Below are 25542 nucleotides of genomic sequence, written 5' to 3'. Positions count from 1 at the left end.
ATATACCAGTGCATCTGAATAGAAAGCTGAAAAAGTAGATACACAGGGGAATTGTAAATCAGTGAAGTAAGGATGAATTATTTGATATGTAGAGTTAAAAAATTGGTTTCTTTATAGAAAAAAATCATTATATTCCTACCTCCCCATATAGCAAAATAAACCCCCAAAGGAGTGAAGGTATAAGTGTAAAAAACAAAACTCCAAAACTATGATTAAAAAAAAACACAGGAAAATATCTATAACCTCAAGTCTTAAAACAAGTAATAAAAGCAAACATTTTTAAAAGATAAATTACATAGGCTTTATTAACATTGAAATTTTTATATGACAAAGGATATTTTAAACAAAGTTAAAAGATAATAGTCAATGGGGAAAAGACATTTCCTTTGCCTAGTAACAGGCAAAGTACATATATTCAGAATAAATAAAGAACTACAAATCAGTGGGGAAGAAAACCCTCCATAAATAACTCACTATAAAATGGCAGAGGATATCAAGAAGCAATATATTGGAAAGGGCAACCAAGTAGATAGTAAAAGGTGAAAAGGTAATCAATCTTACTGAAAATCAGGAAGATGCAAATTAAAATAAGAGAAATGAAAATATATGTCCACATAGACTTGTTTGATTTGCAATTGCCAAAAAACTGAAAACCACCCAAATGTCTATTAATAGGTGAATCTATAGACAAAATGTGGTATATCCATACACTGAATAGAAAGAAACAAAGTACTGATACACAATATGAGTGAATCTAAAAAATTATTATGCAAAGTGAAAAAAATCCAGAACAAAAAAAAGGAGTATCTACCATTTATTTTAAAAATCTAGAAAATAAAAACTAACCTATGGTGAAAGAAAACGGAATTGTTGCCTGGTATATTAGCTGTTTATTGCTGCATGATAAATGATAATAATCACAGAGACCTGAAACAACACACATTTGTTCTCCCACAGTTTCCATGGGGCAGCATGAAGCTGGGTTATCCTGGGTTCAGCCTGAGGACGGTGACATCAGGGCTGCAAACTCTTCTGAGGCTCTGAGTGGTCTTTCAAGCTCTCTGGTTGTTGGCAGAATACAGCTCCTTGCAGCTGTAAGATTGAGGCCCTGGTATCCAGGCACCTGTCATTCTTTACTACGTGGCCCTCTCTGCAACATTGCATTAGGTTCTTCAAGGCCAACAGGAGAGCTAGTCCGTGGCTTCTTTCTCTGACCTTTAGAACTTCTTTTAAAAGACTCACATGATAAGATCAAGAACCAGCTGGGAAGACCTCTCTGTTGATTAACTTAAGCAAGTTAATCAACTTGATTAGAGACCTATGAGTCAACTGATTAGGGACCTTCATTACATTTGCAAAATCTCTTCACCTTTGCCACACAATGTAACCTAATCAGGAGTGCTGTCCTATCCTATAAACAGGTCCCATTCACATTCAAAATCAGAAGATTACATAGGGGGTGGGGAAACCTCAGAGCTGTCTTAGAATTTTGTTTACCATACCTGTGTTCAGAAGTTGAGAGAGATGAACTGAAAAGAGAATCAAGGAAACCATTGAGGGGGATGGAAATATTCAGTATCTTGATTGTAGTCTTAGTTTCATGGGTACATGCAGTCTCTCAAAATTTATCCAATTGTACCCATTAAATATGCATACCTTATTATTTGTCAGTTATGACTCAGTAAAGTTATAAATTAAACTTAAAAAATTTCATCCATCTGGCAAATTATTGGAAGTCTAAAAGCAATAAGTGGAAGCAATGATGTGACATAGTGGAAACATGGACATAATGCTGGGGTAAGGGTGTATAAACTGAAGAGGAATTTGGTCAGACCTAGAAATACTATGAATATGGCCATAGCTTAAGACCCAATAATTCCACTGCTAGATATATATTGTTGAGGAACTCACCCATCTTCACCAAGAATAAACACAAAAATTTTCATTGTACATTGTTGCAACAACAAAAATAAAAACTTTATTGTCCATCATCCAAAATATTGGTAAGCATAACTCATTCATAAAACAAAACTCCATAGAGGAGTTTAAAAATGAATGAACTAAGTCCGTATATATCAACATAGGTCTCAAAAATCTAATGTGTCTGAAGAAAGCAAGTTGCAGAATAACTGTTCGTTATGATAAGATCTATATAATAGAAACATAAAATGTTGCATGCTATTTATTGACATGTACATCTAATAAATGAATGGATAAGAAAAATGGATAAGAAAAATACAAATTTGGGGACAAAAGGGAATGAAACTGGGGCTCCTGGGTGGCTCAGTTGGTTAGGTGTCTGCCTTCAGCTCAGGTTGTGATCCCAGAGTCCTGGGACCAAGCCCCACAACAGGTTTCTTGCTCCTCAGGGAGCCTGCTTCTCCCTCTCCCTCTGCTTGCCTTTCCTCCTACTTGTGCTCTCTCTCTCTTTCTGTCAAATAAATAAATAAAATCTTTAGGGAAGAAAAGGGGGAATGAAACTGAGGAGCGGTATAAAGGGGACCTCAGTTTCATCACTTTTTTTATTTAAAAAATTCTGAACCAAATATTGAAAACATTAAGTTTTCTTAATTCTCTAGGTGCTGGATATTAAGGGAATCTTGTTTTGTTTTGTTTTTAAATTGCCACCCATAAGCCCTGTCTTACCATGAGAAAAACTTCAGAAAAATCCAAACAGGGATAGTCTATCCATTAAGCACTTGACCAGTTTTCCTGGTCAAGAAGGTCATGATAAGTGAGGAAAATCTGAGAAACTGTCACAGTCTAAAGTTGTCTAGAGAGTCACAATGACTAAATGTAATGTGATCTCCTGAGTGGGGTTCTAGAAGAGAGAAAGAGCATTAGGTTAAAAACTAAGGAAATAGGAATGAAGTAGGAACTTAGTAATAATCTATCAGTATAGCATCATCAGTTGTGGCAAATGTATCCCAATAATATCAACAATAAGGGAAACTAAGTGCAAGGTATAAAGAAATTCTCTGTGCTATTCTTCCAACTTTTCTGTAAGTCTAAAACTATTCTAAAACAAAAAGTTATTTAAAAAATAAGTATCACCTATAGCACCAGGGAAACAGCTTTGGGCGTGGGGGAGGTATAGAGAAATGCTGCTTTGATGGTGGGTGAGTTGACATTGAAATCTTGGCTCTACCACCCACTGGTCTTGTTGCCTTTGACCATTCATATACCGACATCCAGCTTTCACTTCCTCTTCTGCAAAATGTGGACAATCTCCACTTTATAGAATCATCTAGGTATTCAATGAGACAATGTGTAGACATTTAGCACATAGTAAGGGCTCAATAAAAATTATGTATCACTCTGATTTTATTATAATTGCTACATTATTACTACTTCAGATGTGTTTGTGTTAGCTAAAAAAAGAAAACATAGTATCCAGAGTCCGTATTTATTTAAAAAAAAAAAAAACAAGCTTGAGTTGTCTGAGTTTAATATATCATTGTTTCAAGGACAGGTTTGTAATCACTCTAACAAACATTTTAAAATTGTGCACAGTGTTAATAGTCCCTTTGACAATACGGGGGATTTGGGGGGAGTGGAGGCAAATTGGTAAATTATACTGGACATTACATTACGCTTAGGCAGGAGAATTTTCGGTCCCACTCTTCGTAAGTCCAAACTCAACCTCATTATACTACTCTCTATTCAGTGAGAAGAGGGAACACAAAGGGAAAAGTGTGGATATAATGACAGTTGTCTGCTTCCATCAGCCAAATTAATAGAGGGGAACAAAGAGAAAGAAAACCCCTATGTGTAAATTCTTAGCACCATAATCCTTCCTAGGACTGTTCCTGATCCTAGGCACATTAGCTCTATCCTCTTGGGAAAGAAGGAAGAAAGGGGCAGAATCTGTCTATCTCTCTCCACAATTTATCTGTAAAATGAAATCTTGTGCTATCAGTGAAAAATCTTGTTTTCACAAAATAGTGTGTGGGATGGGGAAAATGCTTATGCTATAATCATCAGGCAGAAAAGTCAAGATTAAATCCTATCTATAGAGGAATCCACATTTTGGTTTTTTTAAAAAAAGAGCGAATATTAATTTGCATAGGGGAGAGACTGGAAGGATATACTATTCTCCACCAAAGGAGTGATTATCTGAATGACGGAATTTAGAAACTTTATTCTTTATACTTCTCTGAATTTCTCATACAATAATTTAGAGATTATTTAAAAGAGAATGAAAGGGAACAGGTAAAAGTTAAGTTATTATTAGGGGTATATGCACTAGGAATCATTAAAGGCAATATGAAGGTAGCTTATAGTCCTAACAGAGGGCTCCTAATGTAAGTATTTGACTCAAGGTGCTCCTCTGAAAATAATAGTATTAGAGCACCATTTCTGAGCTCTCACTATTTTCAAGAATTCAATAGAGAGTCTTTTATTTTATCCTTATAGCTGCCTCACAAAGATCTACCCACTTTTACCTAGTTGGTATAGGCTTTGGAATCAGCCTGCCTCCGTTCAAATCCAGGCTCTATCCCATACCACCTGTGTGACTCAGGCAAGTTATTTAACATCTCTGAGCCTCAGTTTCTGCATCTGTAAAGTACGGATAATAATAGTACTTATAATGTGAAGTTATTATAGGTAGTAAATGAAATAATAGAAAGTCCTTAAATATCTTGGAATACGATGAGTGTTCAATGTCCTATATGTGCTGTAATTACCCTGTTATACAAATAAAGATGTTAAGGTTTAGAAAACCTGAGTTATTTTCCAAGGTCACATGCCTGTGGTGGGAGTCATTCAAACCCTTGTCTTCTCAAACATCAAGTTTTAATCATTATACTAGGGATTACTGTCACTGCTAAGCTACATGAAGCTTAAGACTTTACAGACAAGTGATTCAGGCTGGAATTTTTCTTTTTGGCTCAGTAAATACTTTTATTGCTTTGTCCTTGAATTCAACTTTCAAATTAATTTAAAATAAATTTTAAATAACTCTAAAATCCTATTAAGTTTTCCAAGGCTATCAAAATAAATATGCTTGTTGGGATACCTATCTTGATAGCTCTGTTTTTTGTTTGTTTGTTTTATTTTGTTTATTTGTTTTTCGGAAGAAATCATATGACAGAATAGTATCTTCACAAACTTCAAATTTGGAAGACTGAAAAAGTCTCATGCTATTGATTTGAAAGAATGAATTATATAGAGTGGTAAGTTCTCTATCTAAAAAATGTATTACAAAGCCACAAGGAGACAATAAAATTTAAAAGAACCTGTTACCTGGGTTTGATTTACTGCATTTTTTGAAAGCTAACACGGAGCTGTATATTAATACATAAGATAAACCCTTACTTGGTGTATTTCAACTTGCTGAAAAGCCAGTTACTTTGGTTACAGTTCAGAGGACGTGTTCTCAGTGAAGAATAAAACGTGTATTCACATTAATAATTTCCCTAGGGTATAGAGTACGTATTGACTAGGATGAGGCAGAAGCTGGCCTTAGGAAGAAAAGTAAACACTTAAAACAAGGGTCTCAGTGGATTCCTGTCCTTTGATGAACTTGGGATAATTCTCCTAGCTGTAAGCCATGTGAAACCTTAGCTCAGAAATCCCATGGCCTGAGTTCTAGTCCCAGCTCAGCGGTTGGTGGACTCCCTGAGCAGCTCTGAGCTTCTCATTGAATCCTTTTTTATCTTTATCTCCCACCTGAAAAATGACATGTGGGTGGATAATTAAAGCAGTAGTTCCCCAAACTAGGTGTACATCAGAATCTCCTGGGAGAGATCTCAAAACATACAGATTCTTGGGTCCAGCTCCAGATCTACTGAAACAGAATCACCGGCTCTGTGGCTTCAGAATCTGCACATTAAACAAGCTCATTAGCTCATTCCTATGTACCCCTCTTAGTTCGTGCCATGCACCAGTATCTGGTAACCAGCAGAGTGATGATTTCCTCTTTAGAAGGTCCAGGTCATTTCTACTGCTATAGAACCTGATTCTTTCATGTTTTTTACGTGAATAAATGGAAACGGAGTAAAAACACAATTACCTCTAGACACTGGTTTCTTCATCTCCATTGTTGTCTGTCTGCTTATTTATTTATTTAATCTTTTATTTATTTTTTTACTTTTTAAAAAATTTTTATTTTTTTATGTTATGTTAGTCATCATACAGAACACCATTAGTTTTTGTTGTAGTGTTCCATAATTCATTGTTTGCATGTAACACCCAGTGCTCCATGCAATCCATGCCCTCCTTAATACCCATTACTGGGCTAACCCATCCTCCATGCCCCTCCACTCTGAAATTCTCCGTTTGTTTCCTGGAGTCTATAGTCTCTCATGGTTCATCTCCCTCACTGATTTCCCGCCTTCATTATTCCCTTCCTTCTCCTAGTGTCCTCCATGCTATTCTTTATGTTTCACAAATAAGTGAAACCATATGATAATTGTCTTTCTCTGTTTGACTTATTTCACTTAGCATTAATCTCCTCCAGTTCTATCCATGTCAATGCAAATGGTGGGTATTCATCCTTTCTGATGGCTGAGTAATATTCCATTGTGTATATGGATCACATCCTCTTTATCCATTTGTCTGTTGAAGGGCATCTCACCTCCTTCCACAGTTTGGCTATTGTGGACATTGCTGCTATGAACATTAGGGTGCATGTGACTCTTCTTTTCACTACATCTGTATCTTTGAGGTAAATACCCAGTAGTGCAATTGCTGGGTCATAGGTTAGCTCTATTTTTAACTTTCTGAGGAACCTCCACACCATTTTCCAAAGTGGCTGCACCAGCTTGCATGCCTACCAACAGTGTAAGAGGGTTCCCCTTTCTCCACATCCTCTCCAACATTTGTTGCTTCTTGCCTTGTCAATTTTTGCCAATCCAACTGATGTAGGATGGTATCTCAGTGTGGTTTTGAATTGATAGCTAATGATGTTGAACATTTTTTCATGTGCCTGTTAGCCTTTCATATATCTTCTTGGATAAGTGTCTGTTCATGTCTTCTGCCCATTTTTTGACTTGATTATTTGTTTTTTGGGTGTTAAGTGTGAGAGGATCTTGGATACCAGCCCTTTATCTGATATGTCATTTGCAAATATCTTCTCCCATTCCGTGGGTTGCCTCTTTGTTTTGTTGACTGTTTCCTTTGCTGTGAAGAAGCTTTTTAACTTGATGAAATCCCAGAAGTTCATTTTCGCTTTCGTTTCCCTTGCCTTTGGAGATGTGTCTTGAAAGAAGCTGCTGTGGCCAGTGTTGAAGAGGTTACTGCCTATGTTGTCCTCTAGGATTTTGATGGATTCCTGTCTCACACTGAGGTCTTTCATCCATTTAGAGTTTATATTTGTGTATGGTATACGAGAGTGGTCGAGTTTCGTTCTTCTGGTATAGCTGTCCAATTTTCTCAGCACCACTTATTGAACCAGAGAAGACCCCGAATTTCCAAGGAAATTGAAAAAGAAACACAAAGCTGGGGCATCATTTTGCCTGATTTCAAGCCGTATTACAAAGCTGTGATCACCAAGACAACATGGTACTGGCACAAAAACAGACACATAGGTCAATGAAATGAAACAGAGAACTCAGAGATGGACCCTCAACTCTATGGTCAACTAATCTTCAACAAAGCAGGAAAAAATATCCAATGGAAAAAATGGAAATGGAAAAAAGATTTTATTTATTTTTTTGAGAGAGAGAGTGTGAACAAGAAAGCACAAACAGGGGGAAGAGCAGAAGGAGAGGGAGAAACAGACTCCCCACCCAGCAGGAAGCCGGATGTGGGGCTTGCTCTCAGGACCCTGAAACCATGACCCAAGCCAAAGACAGTTGCTTCACTGACTGAGCCACCCAGGTGCCCCTGTCTGGTTATTTTTTTTTTTTTTAAAGATTTTATTTATTTATTTGACAGACAGAGATCACAAGTAGGCAGAGAGGCAGACAGAGAGAGAGGGGGAAGCAGGCTCCCCGCCAAGCAGAGAGCCCGATGCGGGGCTCGATCCCAGGACCCTGGGATCATGACCCGAGCTGAAGGCAGAGGCTTTAACCCACTGAGCCACCCAGGCGCCCCCCCTGTCTGGTTATTTATATTTAACTTCTGATATTGTGATAACATAAGAAATATGTATTTGGTCTTCATCCCCAGTTCCTTGTACAGAGCTCCTAAAATCTTGTAACTTCCTGAGTAACTTGGGTGATAGGAATGTCTTACAGAGAGCTCCTAAATTCCTTGGAGTTTTCTAGGCGATAGGGGGACTTTCCTAGGTGATATCTTTTGTTCTAATGAGGCAATTCTTGGCAGACCTCTAGACAGCTTTAGGGTGGAGGCTGGTTGCCAGAAAGACCAGCCCTTGATTAGATGCTTGGAATTTCAGCCCTACCCCCCCAACCTCCAGAGGTAGAGAGTGGCTGGAGATCGAGTTAATAATCCATCATGTCTACATGATGAGACCTCTATAAAAACCTCTAAAAGATGGGGTTCAAGAAGCTTCTGAGTTTGTGAATGTATCCATGTGCCGGAAGGGTGGCATACCCCAATTCTATAGGGACAGATGCTTCTGTGCTCAGGACCCTTCCAGATCTTACCCAGGTGCTTCTTCATCTGGCTCTTCCTTGGTCTCTTTTATAATATCTTTATAATAAGCCAGTAATAGTGTTTCCCTGAGTTCTGTGAGCCATTAGAGCAAATTAGAAGACCAATAACCTGTGCTCATTGCATTGCATCATTGCCTCTCCTAAGTAACTATAGATTATTTAAATATCTGACAATAGAGAGAACATTTAAATTAGTTATTGTAGATCCACTGTATGACATATTAGGTAACCATTAAAAAACATGATTCATAACATAATTACCATTAGGTCAACTAAATGCACACATATTGTGTAAGCTATTGTTGCATAGTAAACCACATAAAACTCAGGGCTTACAACAATAGGCATTTATTATTTCTCATTAGTCTCTGGATAAACAGACTTGCTGATGATCAGCCGGGCTTGCTCTTGTCAGCTGTCAAGCTGGCCAGATACATACTGGTCTAGGGTGACTACATTGACATGTTCTGGCTGTTGGCTGGGCAATGGCGGCTGCTAGACCGTGCATCTTTTCAGTGTCATTCAACAAGCTCTCCCAGGCTTATTGTCATGCTGGCTTGGAAAAGGTTTAAGAAAGACAGTGGAAACTGCAAGGCAGTTTAAGACCTAGACTCAGAACAGGTGCAGCTTCACTTCTGCCACATCCTACTGGCCAAAGGACATTATAAGGAGAGCCCACATTCAAGGATTGCAGACATAGTTCTATTTCTTGCACAACAAGAGCTGCAGTCATACCGAACGAGTGTGGATGCAGGAAAAGCAATAAGAGGATCAGTTTTGCAGTCAGTGTACCACATATGTAAACAATAGCTGGAAGGCATATAAAAATGAAAAAAACCTGATGTGTTGGCGGTTAGGTCTGGGGGTATTTGTGTTTTTTTCCTGTGTATCTTTATTGTTTCATGTAGGTAGCTATAACATTGTCAGTGCAATGAACAATGACTAAAAGCAGAAAAAATACTAAGGGGAGTTGTGGTAAAAATAAGATCAACAACTCCATTATTCACTATACTGAGAGAATTGTGTCAATACTTTGCATATCATAAACCCATATAGCCTTCTGCCCTGTAGTGCGTGCAGGTGGATAACAATGCAAAGATCCTCACATTTCCAAAGCTAAGTAGTTCTCTACGATATATCTAATAGCGTTGGATCACAAGCAGAATCTAACCATAAGATACCCAATTTTTCTTAGCATTTCTGCACATTCTGCACATTACCAGGGCTGGCAGCTTCTCAGGGCTGTAACACTCTGGCAATCTTTGGAATCCATAGGGAATACTTCTTTCTTAATTGCCATGATTTCTGATAGTTGAAATTTTGCCCATTTAAGAATAAAATTTTTAGGGTTTTTTGTTTTTTTTAAAGATTGTAACTAATTTGAATAGAAGTTTTTCTTTCATGTATAAGTTGTCCATGTCCTTGTGTTTTTAAAGAGTTGATAGAAAACATTTTAACAGTTCTTGGCATACTGTTTCTTTTTTGTTTAGTTTTGTTTTGCCATAATGCAATGACATTCTCAGAGCCCATGGAGCAAAGCAGGGTTTCTTTGCCCTTATATAAAGTATTCTGAGAATGCTATACTTTCAAGTTCTCATTTATTTATTTCTATGTTCTCTCCTGCTCCCATGGGCTCTAATCATGCCCATGTCTGACAGTTTGTTCCATTTTACTTGGCTTCTTCTAATATGCTATCATCTTAGAAAAAAACAAATTTATTAGGATTATTTGTAAAGTAAAAGTAATTAAGCTCTGAGTAAGGGCTGGGGGTGGAGAGCCTCTAATCTGAGTAATGTACCTAATCTTTAGCATATAAAAACTTGGTGATTTGTCCTTTAGCAGATTATTTCCTGTTTCAGAGACAGACAAGAGCCAGATTATGGGGAGTCCAAAGCCTTGGTGCGTAGTTAGGTGTTGAGGAGGTAAAGATATGAGTGACCTCAATGGATAAACATATACCTTCTAGATGGGCCGACTATGCCCAGGACATTAGGCATGACTTACATTGCTTAACTTGACTTTGTCAAAGATTAGTTAGCCAAAAACATTTTGAACTTTTTCAAAGCATTGACTTAGTTTTATATAATATTTTAGGGTGTGAGGTGAGTTTGTTAATTCATTCTTCAAGTTCATTTACTCACTTCTGCACTGAAGATGTACATATGCACACACAGACACACACAATGCTACATACATGTATGTACTTAGGGTCTTAATAAATCTTCACAGTAAACCTGAATGAAGACATACATCCTTGGGAAAAAAAGTTGCTATGTAAAGGACGTGGTAGGCAATAAGGACTAGCAGAAATTTTGTGTACTTTGCTATCTGAGAGCCTTGGATTCAAATATTGATTTCATCACATATTAGCTAGGTTTTTGCTTAGTCCCACTTTTCTTTTCTGAAAATGGGCTTGCATTATTTTTTGTTAAGATTTTATTTATTTGTTTGTCAGAGAGAGGGAGGGAGCACAAGCAAGGGAAGGAGCAGGAACAGGCAGAGGGAGAAGCAGGCTCCCTGCTGAGTAGGGAGCCCAATATGGGGCTCGATCCCAGGACCCTGGGATCATGTCCTGAGCCAGAGGCAGACCTTTAACCGACTGAACCACCCAAGTGCTCCAGTCTTGCACTATTGTTGGAAGAATAAATTAAAAGAACATAAATAGGGACACCTGGCTGGCTCAGTTGGAAGAATATGCAATTCTTAATCTCGGGGTCATGAGTTAGACTCTCACATTGGGTGTGGAAATAACTTACATTAAAAAAAATTTTTTTAAATATCATAAGTGCCTCACACAGTGCCTATAAAAGAGTAAGTGAACCCAAACTGTCACCGTCTTTCTTCTTTTCCTATTCACAGAGGGGATGACAAGTGAGCTGGGTTTCGAAGGATAGGTAGGAGTTCACAAACCAAATAATAAAACCCCAACAGGAAAAGAGTCCTTTCAACAACAACAACATTTGGATATTTGTTTCTGAAAATGGAGGGTCATTCATGAAACTGTTGCCACTGCCTAGCAAAGCCAAAAGTACTTCTCTTTTTCTTTCTCTGTCTTCAGAAATGTTAGGTCACTGACCTAGTAGATTTGTCAATTCACCTGTACCACCCCACTAGTAAAAGATATTTGGTGGGGCGCCTGAGTGGCTCAGTGTGTTAAAGCCTCTGCCTTCAGCTCAGGTCATGATCCCAGAGTCCTGGGATCGAGCCCTGCATCGGGCTCTCTGCTCAGCGGGGAGCCTGCTTCCCTCTCTCTCTCTGCCTACCTCTCTGCCTACTTGTGATCTCTGTCTGTCAAATGAATAAATAAAAATCTTTATAATAAAAAAAAGATATTTGAGCAAGCATTACAATCAAATGGCGATATAGCATTTATGGGGGAAAAAAGGAAAATGGTAGAAATCAATAACACTGAATGAAGTAACAGAATTCTGAAAATGCACAAGAGGGACAAGATATCCCTTCCACAGCCACAGCCATACCCCAGGGTCTGAAGCTTGAAATCTCTTTATTTAGAAGTGGTCTACCCATCCAATCCATAGGCATTTATTAAGCATCTATCACGTGCAAAATCTTGGGTTAAGGTGGGGGAGATAAACATGAAGATAGCTAACTGTGACCCAGGAAGAAGGAAATAACTGCAAAGAATGGCCATTGTAATTTCCTTGGCCTTTGAAGGACAAGTAGTGTCATGGTTATCCAAGAAGAAAAGTGAGAGCATTCTGTTGCAGTGAACAGCATAAGCAAAGGTATGGAGGCTTTAAAACAAATGGCTGGAAAGAGCAGCCTGGTCTGTTACCTAAATCACCAAGCCCATAAAAAAGCAAAACAAATATAAAGAAGAAATTCAGGCAGATCAAGTAGAGCCAGAACAATATAATCTGTCCATGGAACCCTCATAAAAAAGTCACGGTTTCTTTCTTTCTTTTTTTTTTCCATCCCAGCTTGTAATGTAAGCCATTCAAAGGTACTGGTAAGCATTGCAACAGTGACTGCCAAGGTCTTGCATTGTTCGCACAGCACTTAGTGCTCTCACACAGAACCTCAGCATCCTCTGTGCAGGGACTGGATCCCTCAGCCTGAGGGCTTTAGGCCATCGAACAGGACAGGCAGGAGATGCAGGGGAGGAGATTTAATGCTTGTGGGGGCCAATAAGGGAAGGGAGTCAGAGGCTAGGAGCACCAGCTTCCTGCACCTTGTGGTTACCTGTTCATTAATGCATTACCTTCCCTTCCCTCTTCCCTTTCCTGGAATCACATTCTGAACAAACTACTTGTACTTAGGGCCTTGTGTCAGGAGGAATCTTGCAAGAGAGAGCAACTGAGACAGCGTTTCTTTTCTTTTTTTTTTTTTCTTTTAAGATTTCATTCATTTATTTGACAGAGATCACAAGTAGGCAAAGAGACAGGCAGAGAGAGAGGGGAAAACAGGCTCCCTGCTGAGCAGAGAGCCTGATGCGGGGCTGGATCCCAGGGCCCTGGGATCATGACCTGAGCTGAAGGCAGAGGCTTTAACCCACTGAGCCACCCAGGCACCCCAAGACAGCATTTCTTAAGGCTACCTGTGCTACACAGGCCCATAGAGTTGATAAACCTACATAAAGAGGGGGCACTGGTTGGAGGCAAGAGAGTAGAAGCCAAGCGGATTCTAGGAAATGGATCAGGGAGCACATCTGTTGGTCTTTGGACTCTGAGCTGTTCATTTGTTGTATTTAAGGAAGATTAAATGAGTCAATTCATATGAAGTGTTTCGATGAGAGCCTGCCACATAGATATTAGCCGTGGTTGTTACTATTACAACGTTTATACTGGTTTTCTCCTCTTGTGTGTGTGCGTGAGCACGTGTTTACTCAAAGAGAAGACCCAATACACTGAAGAGGCCTAAGGAGAGCAAGATGGGGGCAGTAAGCACACTTCCACCCCCACGGAAGAGATTCCAGAAGGAGGCAGCCTTTCTCCCCTTAGGTCAGACTCCTCTTCCTCCTCGGAGCCCTTGCTGAAGACGGCGCTCATCTTGTGTGACAAGCTGCAGTGGCCTTGCTGTCTAAAAGTCTACCCAAGTGGCTCGAGCACGGAGCGGAGGTGTCCTCACACCGGTGTGCTGGCGAGCTCACCCTGGCGAGAGGCGGTCGGGGACCCTCCTGGCTTATGATTGAGGCAGTCTCAGTCTGGAACTGAGCATTCATGGTTTTGATAAGCTGCCCAGGTGATTCAGATGTGCAGGCGAGTTTGCGAACCGTAGTGCTATATGGTTTTGAGGGTCCCCCCCAGGTCCACATCCCAGAGCACGGTGAGCCTCGTCATGTCATAACAGGGACTTCTTCTTCTTTTTCTTCTTCTTCTTTTTTTTTCCTGCACAGAATCTCAGGCTGAGTCTCCTCCTCCTCCAGCTAATGTCAGAACAAGCTGTGTGATAGCCCCTTCTAGGGAGTTTCTGTCTCCACACTTCTCGTAGAGATGAGAGGAGAAGAGCTGCTCTTGGACTTGAGTTAAGTGACATTCTGGAAATATCAGAATGTCCTGTTCTTCAGATTCACTCTCTTAATTTGTATCATTTAACAACTTGGGGATGGTTTGAGAAGGAGCTAACATTTTAAGGAAGGCATTGGGAAAGCATTCTCTTTTAAAAATAGATGCACAGCTAAAGAAGAAAATGGGTTTTCTTCTCTGTGTGAGTGCACATGGCATTCTGAACTGTTCTGAGCAGGCCGGCAGTAACAAATAATCGACTATCAGAAGAAGAGTAGTGGCTTCTTACGTTTGTGGAGGGAGGAACGGAGCACAGCAGCGGTAACAGGAGCACGATTTGGCATTGCCAGTTTCACTTCTCAAAGTACTTTCACGGGAACTGTCCCCTGTCGGCATCGCTGCTGACCTGTGAGACTGGCCAGGCTGCAGCCTCTCTCCTTGCTAAAGCTAGGCATTTGGGAAGATTACAAAGAATGCAGATAAGAGGAATTTGTTGTTGTTGTTGTTGTTAGTGAAATTACAGGAGATTTTATTGGCCAAAGGGATCTTACTGGTTAACAAATAGTTATCTGCTTTAAGCCAAATGGCCAAATCCTATATCGTAGGAATCCAGAGGCACTTCTAGCATAATACATACTAAGGCAAAAGAAAGAGGTTTTTCAAAGATTTCATAAGCCTTCAGATTAAAATAATGCCCCAGGTACCTTTGACTAGCTCCATTCTCCTCCTGTACAGCGTGATAACCATACACATCCCTAATACTGGGACTACTAACAGTGAGAGGGTGAGAACAGAGTGGGGAGAATGCTTTTGGATGGAATCATAACCAAATAGACCATGACTGGTGTCCTTGTAGCTAGTGCAAAAACACTCAGATGTTATAAATTCTACATATTGTTAACTATATGGAGGGAGACAGACTTTCATTCTCTTTCCTACCTGTGCCCTATATAAGTATTAAGAGCTGTAATTTGGTCTGGGTTTTGGAGGCATGCTGGTCTAACAGAGGGATTTTAACTCAATTTGTTGAGAAGGAAAGGAAAACCAGAAAGCCATTTTGCAAGCATTTGATTCTTAAATCTATCTTGCGTTAGCAGGGAGAGAGAATACGTGTCACTTATACTATTATAATTACCAGCAGGGTTCCTTCTGTGTGCTATTTATGTAAGTCAGCATTATCATTCCCATTTTACAGGTGAAGAAATGGAAGTTTAGAAAGGCTAAAAGGGGGGCACCTGGGAGACTCAGTGGGTTAAAGCCTCTGCCTTCGGCTCAGGTCATGATAACAGGGTCCTTGGATCGAGCCCGCATCCAGCTCTCTGCTCAGCAGGGAGCCTGCTTCCCCCTCTCTCTCTGCCTGCCTCTCTGCCCACTTGTGATATCTGTCTGTCAAATAAACAAATAAAATCTTTAAAAAAAAAAAGGGCTAAAAGGGTCACACACGTGTATGCAGTTGGCTATGACATGTCCCTTCAGAGCGAAATCATCAGTGAAAAACTCATGCTGCTCTTGATCTAATTTGCTATTCATTTCTCAGTGTACTGGGCAGGATTATTGAAAATGGTCTTTGTGTTTTTCTTCTTTTGCTCATATTAGAGTACTAACAAGATTCATGCAAAAAATGGACCTCAGGGATTCTTTCTGATGTAGTCATAATCCTTAATCATAGCAACAACTACTCATCTTGTGGTTCCACACCAGGCTTTAGGAACAAAGCAATATTGGACTATGCAAGATAGAAGGAAGAATGATTGCACTGTCCAGATGTTTATGGTGGGACCACTTTTAACCCCCTACACCAGAACAACAGGTATAATCATCAGAAATTAGGCAATTCAAATGCATCATTGCTTTTGCTTTCCAGTGAGTATAAACTCAGTCAGAGAGACGATGTTCAGCTGCCCCCCCCCCGCCTTGTATATGCTAAACACATTAACAAGGCTAATAATATGGAGATTTAATATCAGATTTACAATAATATGGGATTTACAACCCAGCTTCAAACCCTAGCTCTGACACTTTTTAGCTATGCAGACTAGGGCAAGTTCTTGAACTGCACTAAACCTTAGCTTCCTCGTTTGTAAAATGAAGATAACAATAGATTCTGGAAGGGTTGAATGATAATCAGATGAGATAGTGCATGAACAGAGTTTAGGCTAATAGCCAGGAATAAATATTAGCATCATTATTTGTATCAGAAAGCTTCACTGCAGGAAATGACAATTGCCAAATTTCTCCATTAAATCAGCAGTACTCCATGCTTTCTTGTGTAAGATGTAAAATTTTTGTTCAAGTGCAGTCACGTACGGAAGCTTGGGGTATAGAACAGCAAACAGTGGAGTGGTTTGAAGCAGAGAAGATAGAATCCCTTGTACCACCTTCCCTCTCCATTGTATGCCAAGGAGCATCTCCATAGCATTCTTGGCATTCAGCTTAAAAGTATGATGTTATCCTTATACATTGTAATAGTGTTGAATGGTGGCAGATGGTAGCTACACTTGTGCTGAGCATAGTATAACCTATAGAGAGAAGCTGAATGACTGTGTTGTTCACCTGAAACTAATGTAATACGGTATGTCAACTATCCTCAAGTTTAAAAAAAATCTTTTTAAGGTAAACCTCATATCCAATGTGGAGCTTGAACTCACAACCCTGAGATTAAGAATCCCATGCTCTACCAACCAAGTCAGCCAGGCACCCTTAAAAATTGTTTTAAAGATTATCCTTGTAATTTTATTTTGAGCTGAGATGTTTTGGTCATTTGAATGTGCCATCTATATTCTAGTACATATAAGAACTTCCTCCAATTATTTTATTTTTTGGTCGTATTTTACATTTTAAAAATTGTGAGCCTAGGAGTGCCTGGGTGGCTCAGTCAGTTAAGCGTCTGCCTTCCCCTCAGGTCATGATTTGTCCTGGGATCCAGGTGGCATGAGGCTCCCTGCTCAGGGGGGGCCTGCTTCTCCCTCTGCCCCTCCCTCTGCTCCTGCTCTCTCTCTCTCTCAAATAAATAAATAAAAATATTTAAAGAAAATAAAAATAAAAATAAATAAAAATTCTTAGACTAGGGCAATATGTTCACGTGTTTCCTTTATAATTAAGAAATGCATCATAGAAATTCAGCATTATTCATTCGATATTTTCACAAATATGCGCTTAGTGTTATTTATACACCCGGCCCGGGTAGCATCTTGCCTTATGCAGAAAAATCAGATCCAAAGTTCATTTTGGGCAGGAACCATGTTTAACTTTTTCATGACCAAATCCCCAGAACTTGGCACATGCCTAGTGTATAGCCCACATTCCATAACAAGCTGTTGAACTGAAATTTTTAGGCTAATGCATGATTGCCCTCTCACTTTAGGATGTGGATTTCAGAATTGTTCTTCCCTTTTGAGAACATGAGCTTCTAAGTAGGCTTTAGCTGTGATATGTAAAACCCTGGACCCCCATCACTCCAGAGACAAAGTCTTTCTGGGATATTAAGGGAATTTCTGAGGAACTAAGCCCCTGCATTGGCTTGGAAAATGTAATCAGAGCAGGAATGAAGGTAAAAGATTACCCACCAGGAGATCCTGGAGGGACATCTGGGAATCCACAGACTGCCCTCCGCCTAGTAGTGAAATGATGCAGCTCTCCACGTACCTGCTCTGTAGGCTGAGTAGACTGACCGGTGAACTGTGAATATTTAGAAATACCAACTCTCAAAGCCAGTTTTCAACAAATATTTATTTGCTTTAAGCCGTGAACCTCAATGTCATTTCTCTATCCTGCATATTCAAGGGAGCGAAACCTGCTAAATCTTTCTGAACAGGGCATGGGCTTTCCTTTCCTTTCCAAAACATGATAAGCTCTTCTCTCTAGAGCAGAAATGAGAGGGCTGTGCATCATGTCTATAAAGCAATCAGAAGCTGGCGAGACAATCACTATCAAGATTATAACTGTGGGGGCACCTGGGTGGCTCAGTGGGTTAAAGCCTCTGCCTTCGGCTCAGGTCATGATCCCAGGGTCCTGGGATCGAGCCCCACATCGGGCTCTCTGCTCAGCAGGAAGCCTGCTTCCCCCTCTGTCTCTCTGCCTGCCTCTCTGCCTACTTGTGATCTCTGTCTGTCAAATAAACAAACAAACAAACAAACAAACAAAAAGATTATAACTGTGATGGCCGTTGTTGTATGTCAGATATTTGCTATGTCCTGAGAAGTCTATATGCATTAGTTTACAAGTACTCCATTTTTTAGGTGAGGGCATGGGACAAGATGACAGGAATGGTAAGGGACAGAACTGGAACTCAAATCCACCTGTTTGTATAGTCAGGTTCCAGGTGGGAAAGATCTGGGACACTCAAATTAATTCATTGGGAGGAGTTTTTTAAAAAAGAGGTGAATTAAAAAGAGGCGGGCAGAGTTTACATTAACAAAAATGGGTGGTGCATGTACCGTACCTAGTAAGTAACAGAGGGGAGCTGTTACCAGCCCAGGCCTGAAGGGTCAACTGCAGGGAAACAGAGGCACACTGAGAAAACCTGTATGGAGAAGCCAACTTCACAGCACCTGTGGCCTTTGCCAGAGAATGTATCCAATGAGGGACACATCAGGAGTGATCAAGAGAATAAATACTGAGACCCCAGTTTCCTCCCACTCTCTGACCTGACTATACTTCCCACAGGCCGCATCGTCCATCAGGATGATGTGGTGAAAGGTTACTCATTGCTGTGGTCATTTATTTAGGTCACCCTGCTGGGACACAGAGTGGGCAGGAAAGGGGATCTAGAAGGAGAAACAGAAGCTGAATAACACAATGCCTTCCTAAAGGGAAGTGCGCTTAACCGTACATATTCTGTCCCTAGATAATTCTGTCCTTCCCTCATTAAGCAAATCATCTTTGCTTGGCTGCTCTGTCCCAGATACTCTGCTTTGGGCTGAGGACTTGGAGATAAGTAAGTACTATCCTCCCTTTGAAGAGCTTAGACTCATGGTCTTCAGAAAATGGGTCTTAAACATGTTTGATTTGCTATCTTAACTACCATTTTGTCTCCTTTTTCCTCCCAGGTGGGACTACATTTCCAACTAAATATCCTAACATTCCTCAACTGTTGTCTCACTATATTTCTTAGCTTCCCCTGTTTCCACAAACTTCTCCTCTATGTTCGGCTTCTTTTAGCTAGCCTTGAACTCTAGTGAGGAAAGCTAATGATCTAATAAATAAATATGTTCAAGTGACACTGATTTTATTTTGTCTCATTAGACATTTGAAAAGGAAAAGAGCGTTGGAGAAAAAATACTCTTTCTCTTACAAGGGAAATACAAGTTTAGAAAGTTCTGCCCTGACTCTATATACCTGTTTGCATTAGAATAAATTGCATTTTACCCCTGGTGGGAGTTGTGCTCAGTCAGAGCAGGGAAAGCACCATTAAAGATGTCAAGGTTGTTCCTTAAGTAGATTGATTGTAAGTGCTCTCATTGCTGTAGCTTGAAAGAGTTGAAATTGTTTGAAAGCAAAATGGAAGGACCTTAGCTAACTCCCTTGCTCCTTTATTAGTATGGCCAAAGTAGTTCTTGTCTTTGATTACCTTCCTTCCCCCACAGCAAAACTGAGATCTTCATCGTGCTGGAATTTTCCTCTCTGTGTTTGCTAAATGCTTAGAAAGCTAGGACTCCCACTGTCTTACCCCGGAGCAGGCAGGCCTGAAAGGACTCCTGATGAGAGGCCAGATGTTTAGGAGTAGAACCTGCAAGGGAGAGGAACTGCTACATGCACCAGAAGGTATGTCCACCAAAGGAGAGACAAGATTTCCAGTTCAAAGGGAAAAAAAAAAAAATTGTTTGAAGTTATCTGAAGGCCATGCACAGTTGAAAGATCAGAGTTAAAGATTGGACCATATTGGAAATTAGCATTGCTAATGAGATTTTCAGAGACTCACAGATTATTTTAATCTACTTAACCTTCTCTACAAATACTCAGAAAACACTGTACTTCTATTTTTAATAGTCTAATAATGGATGAATGTTATTTTTAAGGCAGTAGCAACAATGTTAACATCGCTTTTCAAATAAGAACAATCAAATAATGGCATATGGCTTTATTTTTGTCAGTTCCAACGGCATGTTAGAGAGTGGTAGCCAACTGTCTCAACTGTCTGATAAATTGGAAGGTAAGGACAGTCTAAGTGGCCAGCTGATAGGACTACTTCCTCTCTAATGAAAAATGCACAGTCGCATATCAAAATACCAGCTTCTCTGTATGGGCCTTGGAGAACTGAACTCTGGAAACCCAAGTTTCTATAAGACTTCTGATCAGCGTGGTTCACAACAGTAGCTCTCCCCTATCTTTGACATGATCTCCCCTTAAATCAATATGAGGCTGAAATCTGCAACCTTTCAGGAGTGTTCCCTGAACGAGGAAGTAAAAATAGTCTATGTCCATTAATATGAATGAATCAATCACCCTTGTTCACCTGCCCTGCCTTCCAACGATAAGCTTCTTTTATAAACTTAGATTTCTTTCCCTCTGTCTCCAGCCTAATTTGTTCTCATGTTGATTGATTTATACATTTATCTAACAAAAACCAATTGAACACCTACTATGTGCCGTACTCTGCCAAACACCAAGGTTACAGTGTTGAGCAAAGCAAGTTTCCTACTTTCATAGAGGCTATCGCCCTAGTGAAGAAAGATAATCAATAAAACAATAAATAAAGAGCAATAAGAAGTACCCAAAAAGGGCACCTGGGTGGCTCAGTCGGTTAGGCAACTGCCTTCGGCTCAGGTCATGATCCCAGAATCCCAGGATCGAGTCCCGCATCGGGCTCCCAGCTCCACAGGCCGTCTGCTTCCCCTGAGACGGTCAGGGGAAGCTCTCATGCTCTCACTGTCTTTCTCTCAAATAAACAAATAAAATAAAATAAAAAGAAGTACCTAAAAAAAAACCACATCACATACGCATATACCAATGACCAAAAAAAAGGAGGGGGGGATGTGAAAGGGGGTAGCTAGGAAGGGAGAGGTATTTTTTTAGGGTAGGTGGTCAGGGAAGAAGTAAATGTCAGAAGAAGAGATAGTCGGCAAAGAACTAAGGAGAGAATGTTCTAGGCAGGAGGAATAACAAGTGCAAAGGCATAGAAGGCCAGTGTGACTGAGGAGTAGGGGGGGAGAGGGTTGGAATTAGATCCCAAACAAAAAGTATTCAGGATACAAAAGGCTATGTAGCCACAGTGAAGACTTTCAGTTTTATTTAAGCCTACAGAACAGCTATTGAAATTTTTCTCAGATGATGGATATGATTTAATTTTTACTTTCAACAGCTCAATCTGGATAATACACAGAGAATGATACATAGGGATAAGAGTAAAAGGATGACCTGTTGGGGGTCTGTTGCATTAGTTCAGGTGAGAGATCCTCAGTGGTAGGGTGGTAGCAAGGAAGATGTAGAGAATAGTAACACTTTATTTGGCACAAAATATGGGGCTGAAAAAGGTAACTCAGCCATCAGATTTGAATTGAATTTTTAGTCTTAGACCCTTATCTAGTCAAAGTGGACCCAGGAAGGCCTTTTGAGATCATTCTGTGGAAACCCTTCCATTTAAACATGGGAAAAACTGAAGCATGGACATATTAGGGGTCACACAGGGTCATTGAGCAGACCGCTAGCAATCCCAAGACTGAGCCTCATGCCTTCTGTCTCCCAGGGTGTTAAGTAAGGTGCCCAAGTTCATACAAGATCAGCAGAGCCTCGGTCTGGGACTTGTCAGCTCAGTAAACCTTCTGTCTACACCAGGGTTCCTGGTCTCTACACTGGGACAAGAGCCGTGGAGTTATTTCAGGGTCTGTGTATCCATATGTGGATTTCTCCTTACCCTGTAGGCTAAATAAATAAAAGTGTAGGTATCATCATGTAGTACTAGATGGGAGTAGTTAACAGCTTGGAGTCTGCCATCTGACTAGGTTCAAGTCTTGGCCTTCTCAACTATTGACTGCGTACCTTCAAACAGGTTACTTAAATCTGGGTCTTGATTTCCTCTCTGGAATGAATAGTAGCTCTTCCTGTTTTGTGATGCCCACTTAAGGTAATCCATTTACACACACACACACACACACACACACACAAGGAAGGAAATCACTTAGAAGAGTATCTGACACAGAACAAATATTCAAGAAGGGTTCGCTATTATTATGTGGAAGACAAAACTTTTCTTTCTTTTACTTGAAATGGGGCTCTTAATATTCAAAAGGGATGAGGCTGACTCACTCTCCACCCTGAAAAAACTATTAAGTGTCGTTCTCCCCTATGGGTGCGTGGCTAGAACCGCGACCTCCTCAGCTCTGCTCCCACGCCGCTCACCAAGCAGCTACCTGGCAGGAGCTGTGGCCTTCAGCATGGGTACGCTACTCCTTCACTCAGTTTTTCATTCATTTATTCAACAAATGTTTGCTGGGTGTGAACTTAAATGCCTGGTGGTTCTTAGCCTTTTTTGTTCCGCTTCGACTGTGTTCACTTGCTTAATTTACTCCCCTGAGTAACTTCCCTCATTGAAATGCAATGATTTTTCAATTGGCAGATGAGGGGTGGCGGCAGAGAGCATAAGGGGGCGGAAGGTTCCTATCAGAATTTCAAAAGGGCCATGGGGCGTGCACAATTTGAAGCATCCGTAAGTACCCCCGAAGGCTTGTGTATAAGGAAGAACCCAATCAAAGCTGGAGAAGAAAGGCAGCCGGAGGACCCTTATCCCAGGTCGTCTGTGTGTGGTGTGGGTCGGGAAGCGCTGCCTTGGCCATCTTTCGTTTGTTCCCCACACTTCTCCAGTGACAGCACCATGAGGTGTTCGCATGCCCATTTTACAGAAGACTGAGGCTCAGAGATCTTAAGGGACTTCCCAAGTCCCTTGGCTGGTAAGTCGAGGTTCAGGACTAGACCCCGGGTTGCCAGATGCCTCCTCATGTTTTGCTAGTCTGTTTGTCTGTTTGGTCCTACAACCTCCCACAGGCAGGGCCCGCCACCTTTCCTGGCCCACTGAGTTGTTACTCCGTGTATGGAGAAGGAAGAAAGGGAATCAGGGAGGTGGTGATGATGATGATGATGGGATGCAGTGTGGTGGTGGTGGTGGTGTGTGTGCGTCTGTGTGTGTGAGTGAGAGACAGAGACAGAGGAGTGGGGGAACCCAGAGAAAGACTATGGAAAAATTCTGAATTAATATCTACCAATAAAAAACATGGCCAGTCAAGGTGAGTTTGGCTCTGGCCATCACCCACTGCACAAATGATAAAGCAGAGACACCTGAGTCAACCTAACACTATTCCTGTACTGACTGGGGTCCCGAAGTGGAGAACGGGAAGGGAAGAGGCATGGAGATCTCTTGGGCCATTGCTGTGGTACAGACCACTGAGAGAACTCACCCTCAGGAGCCAGTGTGAGGAGAGCGTGGAAGCTGTGGGCAGCCTCTCCATGAATCCGGTACCAATTCCCCCCAAAACACGTTGCCTCAGGCTGCCATGGTTTTGGCCCCTTGAACTAGCCAAGCTCATCTCCTTCCTGCAGAAGTCCTTCTTAGGAAAAGCAGCCCCAGATCATGGTTAAATCTCTGACGCCTTTCCAGTTTTATGATTTTGCAGAAGGCTTTCAGTAACGCTCCTGCGACAAACGAGTACCCAAGTTGTAATTCGTTTCTTCCCCAATTGCCAGAGCCCCAAAAGTCTCGCTGTACCATCACCTGCATGATTATTTACGGGTGGTGTGCAAATGTCCCACATGGGCACCGTGCATAACATCCAGGCATTTCCATAAAAATGAGGGCAATTTTTTTTTAACAAACATATAAACATTTACCTAATCTATGCAAATCTATTCATTAGGGTTTTATAAAACCACCCTTTCCCACCCACACCCCCAACCCACAAAACCCTGGCTCCTTTTTGTTCCCCAGGTTGTTTCTAAGCACTATGTTGAGGGAGGAGGGGGCTCTCGGAGTAAAGGGGGAGATGGTGCTGTCTTCATGATGCAGCCTGCTTACGCACAGCAGCCCTGTGCTTGCAGTTGTGAGCAAAGAGCCAAGTGTGGGAGCTCACCATGATGGTAACCACCTCCCCACGAGGCAGGCAGCCTTTCACCAGAGGGAAGTATCAGGTTGCTGTACTTCGGCTGTGGGTTGTCACTGTCTAATAATATGACCGTTTTGCCATCTCTCTGCAAATAAGGCAGAAGCTGCCATCTGATTGGTATAAATCTCACTTTCCCTCCTCATTGATTTTCTTGTTCTCCTCCTTTGCTTCATAAAAAGAGGGACAAGTGGCTGGTGCTGTGGACAGAGAAGCTTTATTTTTAGTATGAGACAACCTCTATTTTCTTTCAGGAGAGGGAAGTTGGATTACCAATTCTTTTGTAAATGTGTATGGTGATATTTGCTCCGGTAAGTTTTTATATCTCTCTTGATTTACTGCTGGCTGGGGAGAATGTGTGTGTGTGTGTGTGTGTGTGTCTATGTATTTGCATAGGTACATTTAGGCTGTACACTTTTCTTTCCAAATAGCATTTTTGAAATCTTTAGTAGTAACATCTTTTTTTTTTTTTACTTTGCTTTTTTATATTCATATTTTTAAGCCAAAGAGGCTGTGCTGTGTGATAATGTGATGCTTACCTTAGCTGTTAAAGGATGTGTCGGCTTTCTTTTAACATAGTAAGGAAACTATTTAAGCAAACTTACATTTGGCTTTATAAAAATGTAATGTCATTCTACCCCACCCTTCCCCTTTGGAGTGTTTAATGTCCTGAGTATATTCATTGTGCTACAACCTGCTTACCGTTTTAATTAAAGTTTCTCCATCAGTGTCAGAACAAGAATTTCTTAAACTCCATAAATAGCTACGAAACATTGTATGCAGTGCTGAAAGGGGTGTACTAATTTCATAGGGTCTTATAAAGGTGGAATGAATGAGATGAGTTTCCCTGTAAGATTGGATATATGTGAACCTTTAATTGAACTGTATTTCTGAGAAGTATTCAGGTCATTAAAGTAAATCTCTAACGTTCTTTGAAAAGATGCAATCACAAGTGGCTGTTGCTTCTCTTCTGTCTTTCTTTGCGCTGTGTATTTGTGCCACCATCTGTCAGATGCCCAGCCCTGGCTCTCGTGTTTCTGTATCCAAAGCTGATCAAGAGCAAAGTTGCTGTTATTAAGTTCAAACTCGTGCAACATGACTATCTGGTCACCGTTGCTCATAATGACTTTTTAAGTGCACTACCTGGCTAGCTACGCTTTCTTTTGTTTCCAGAGAGTCTTAGAAGGTCTGGATTCTCTGTTATTCATTGAGAAGTCTGGGAGAAATTCTGTTAATATAATTACCCTAGGCAGAGATGATAAGATGATTAAATAATTGTTCCAACGGAAACAAACGGATGCTTTAATTTTCTCTTTATGTTACACAATCAACCAATCTGCACAGACTTTCTCATGGTGAAATTAATTAGAGTATATTTATATTGAAAGTTCAAGGCACCTTTGAATGAGAAGAAAAATGAGGTCT

The 25542-nt window shown here is 40.7% G+C and overlaps 1 protein-coding gene across 2 annotated transcripts in view; it reads left to right on the top strand.

Moving 5' to 3' along the window:
* Positions 1-25542, top strand: part of SYNPR (synaptoporin) — a gene marked incomplete at both ends in the record, with an annotated part of 313384 nt that overhangs the window by 130453 nt on the left and 157389 nt on the right. The window contains one exon of one of the 2 annotated variants that reach the window (XM_080810441.1): positions 24405-24428. The exons of the other annotated variant lie outside the window; for it this stretch is intronic. Within the exon in view, the coding sequence (XP_080666567.1) occupies positions 24405-24428 (24 nt within the window). Of the gene's footprint in view, positions 1-24404; positions 24429-25542 lie in introns of those variants that run through there. 2 annotated transcript variants of the gene reach the window in all.

The sequence above is a fragment of the Martes martes genome, assembly GCF_963455335.1.
Source record: "Martes martes genome assembly, chromosome: 1".
Classification (NCBI taxonomy): domain Eukaryota; kingdom Metazoa; phylum Chordata; class Mammalia; order Carnivora; family Mustelidae; genus Martes; species Martes martes.
Note: the sequence above shows the minus strand (reverse complement) of the source record. Positions and strands in the feature narration are given on the sequence as shown.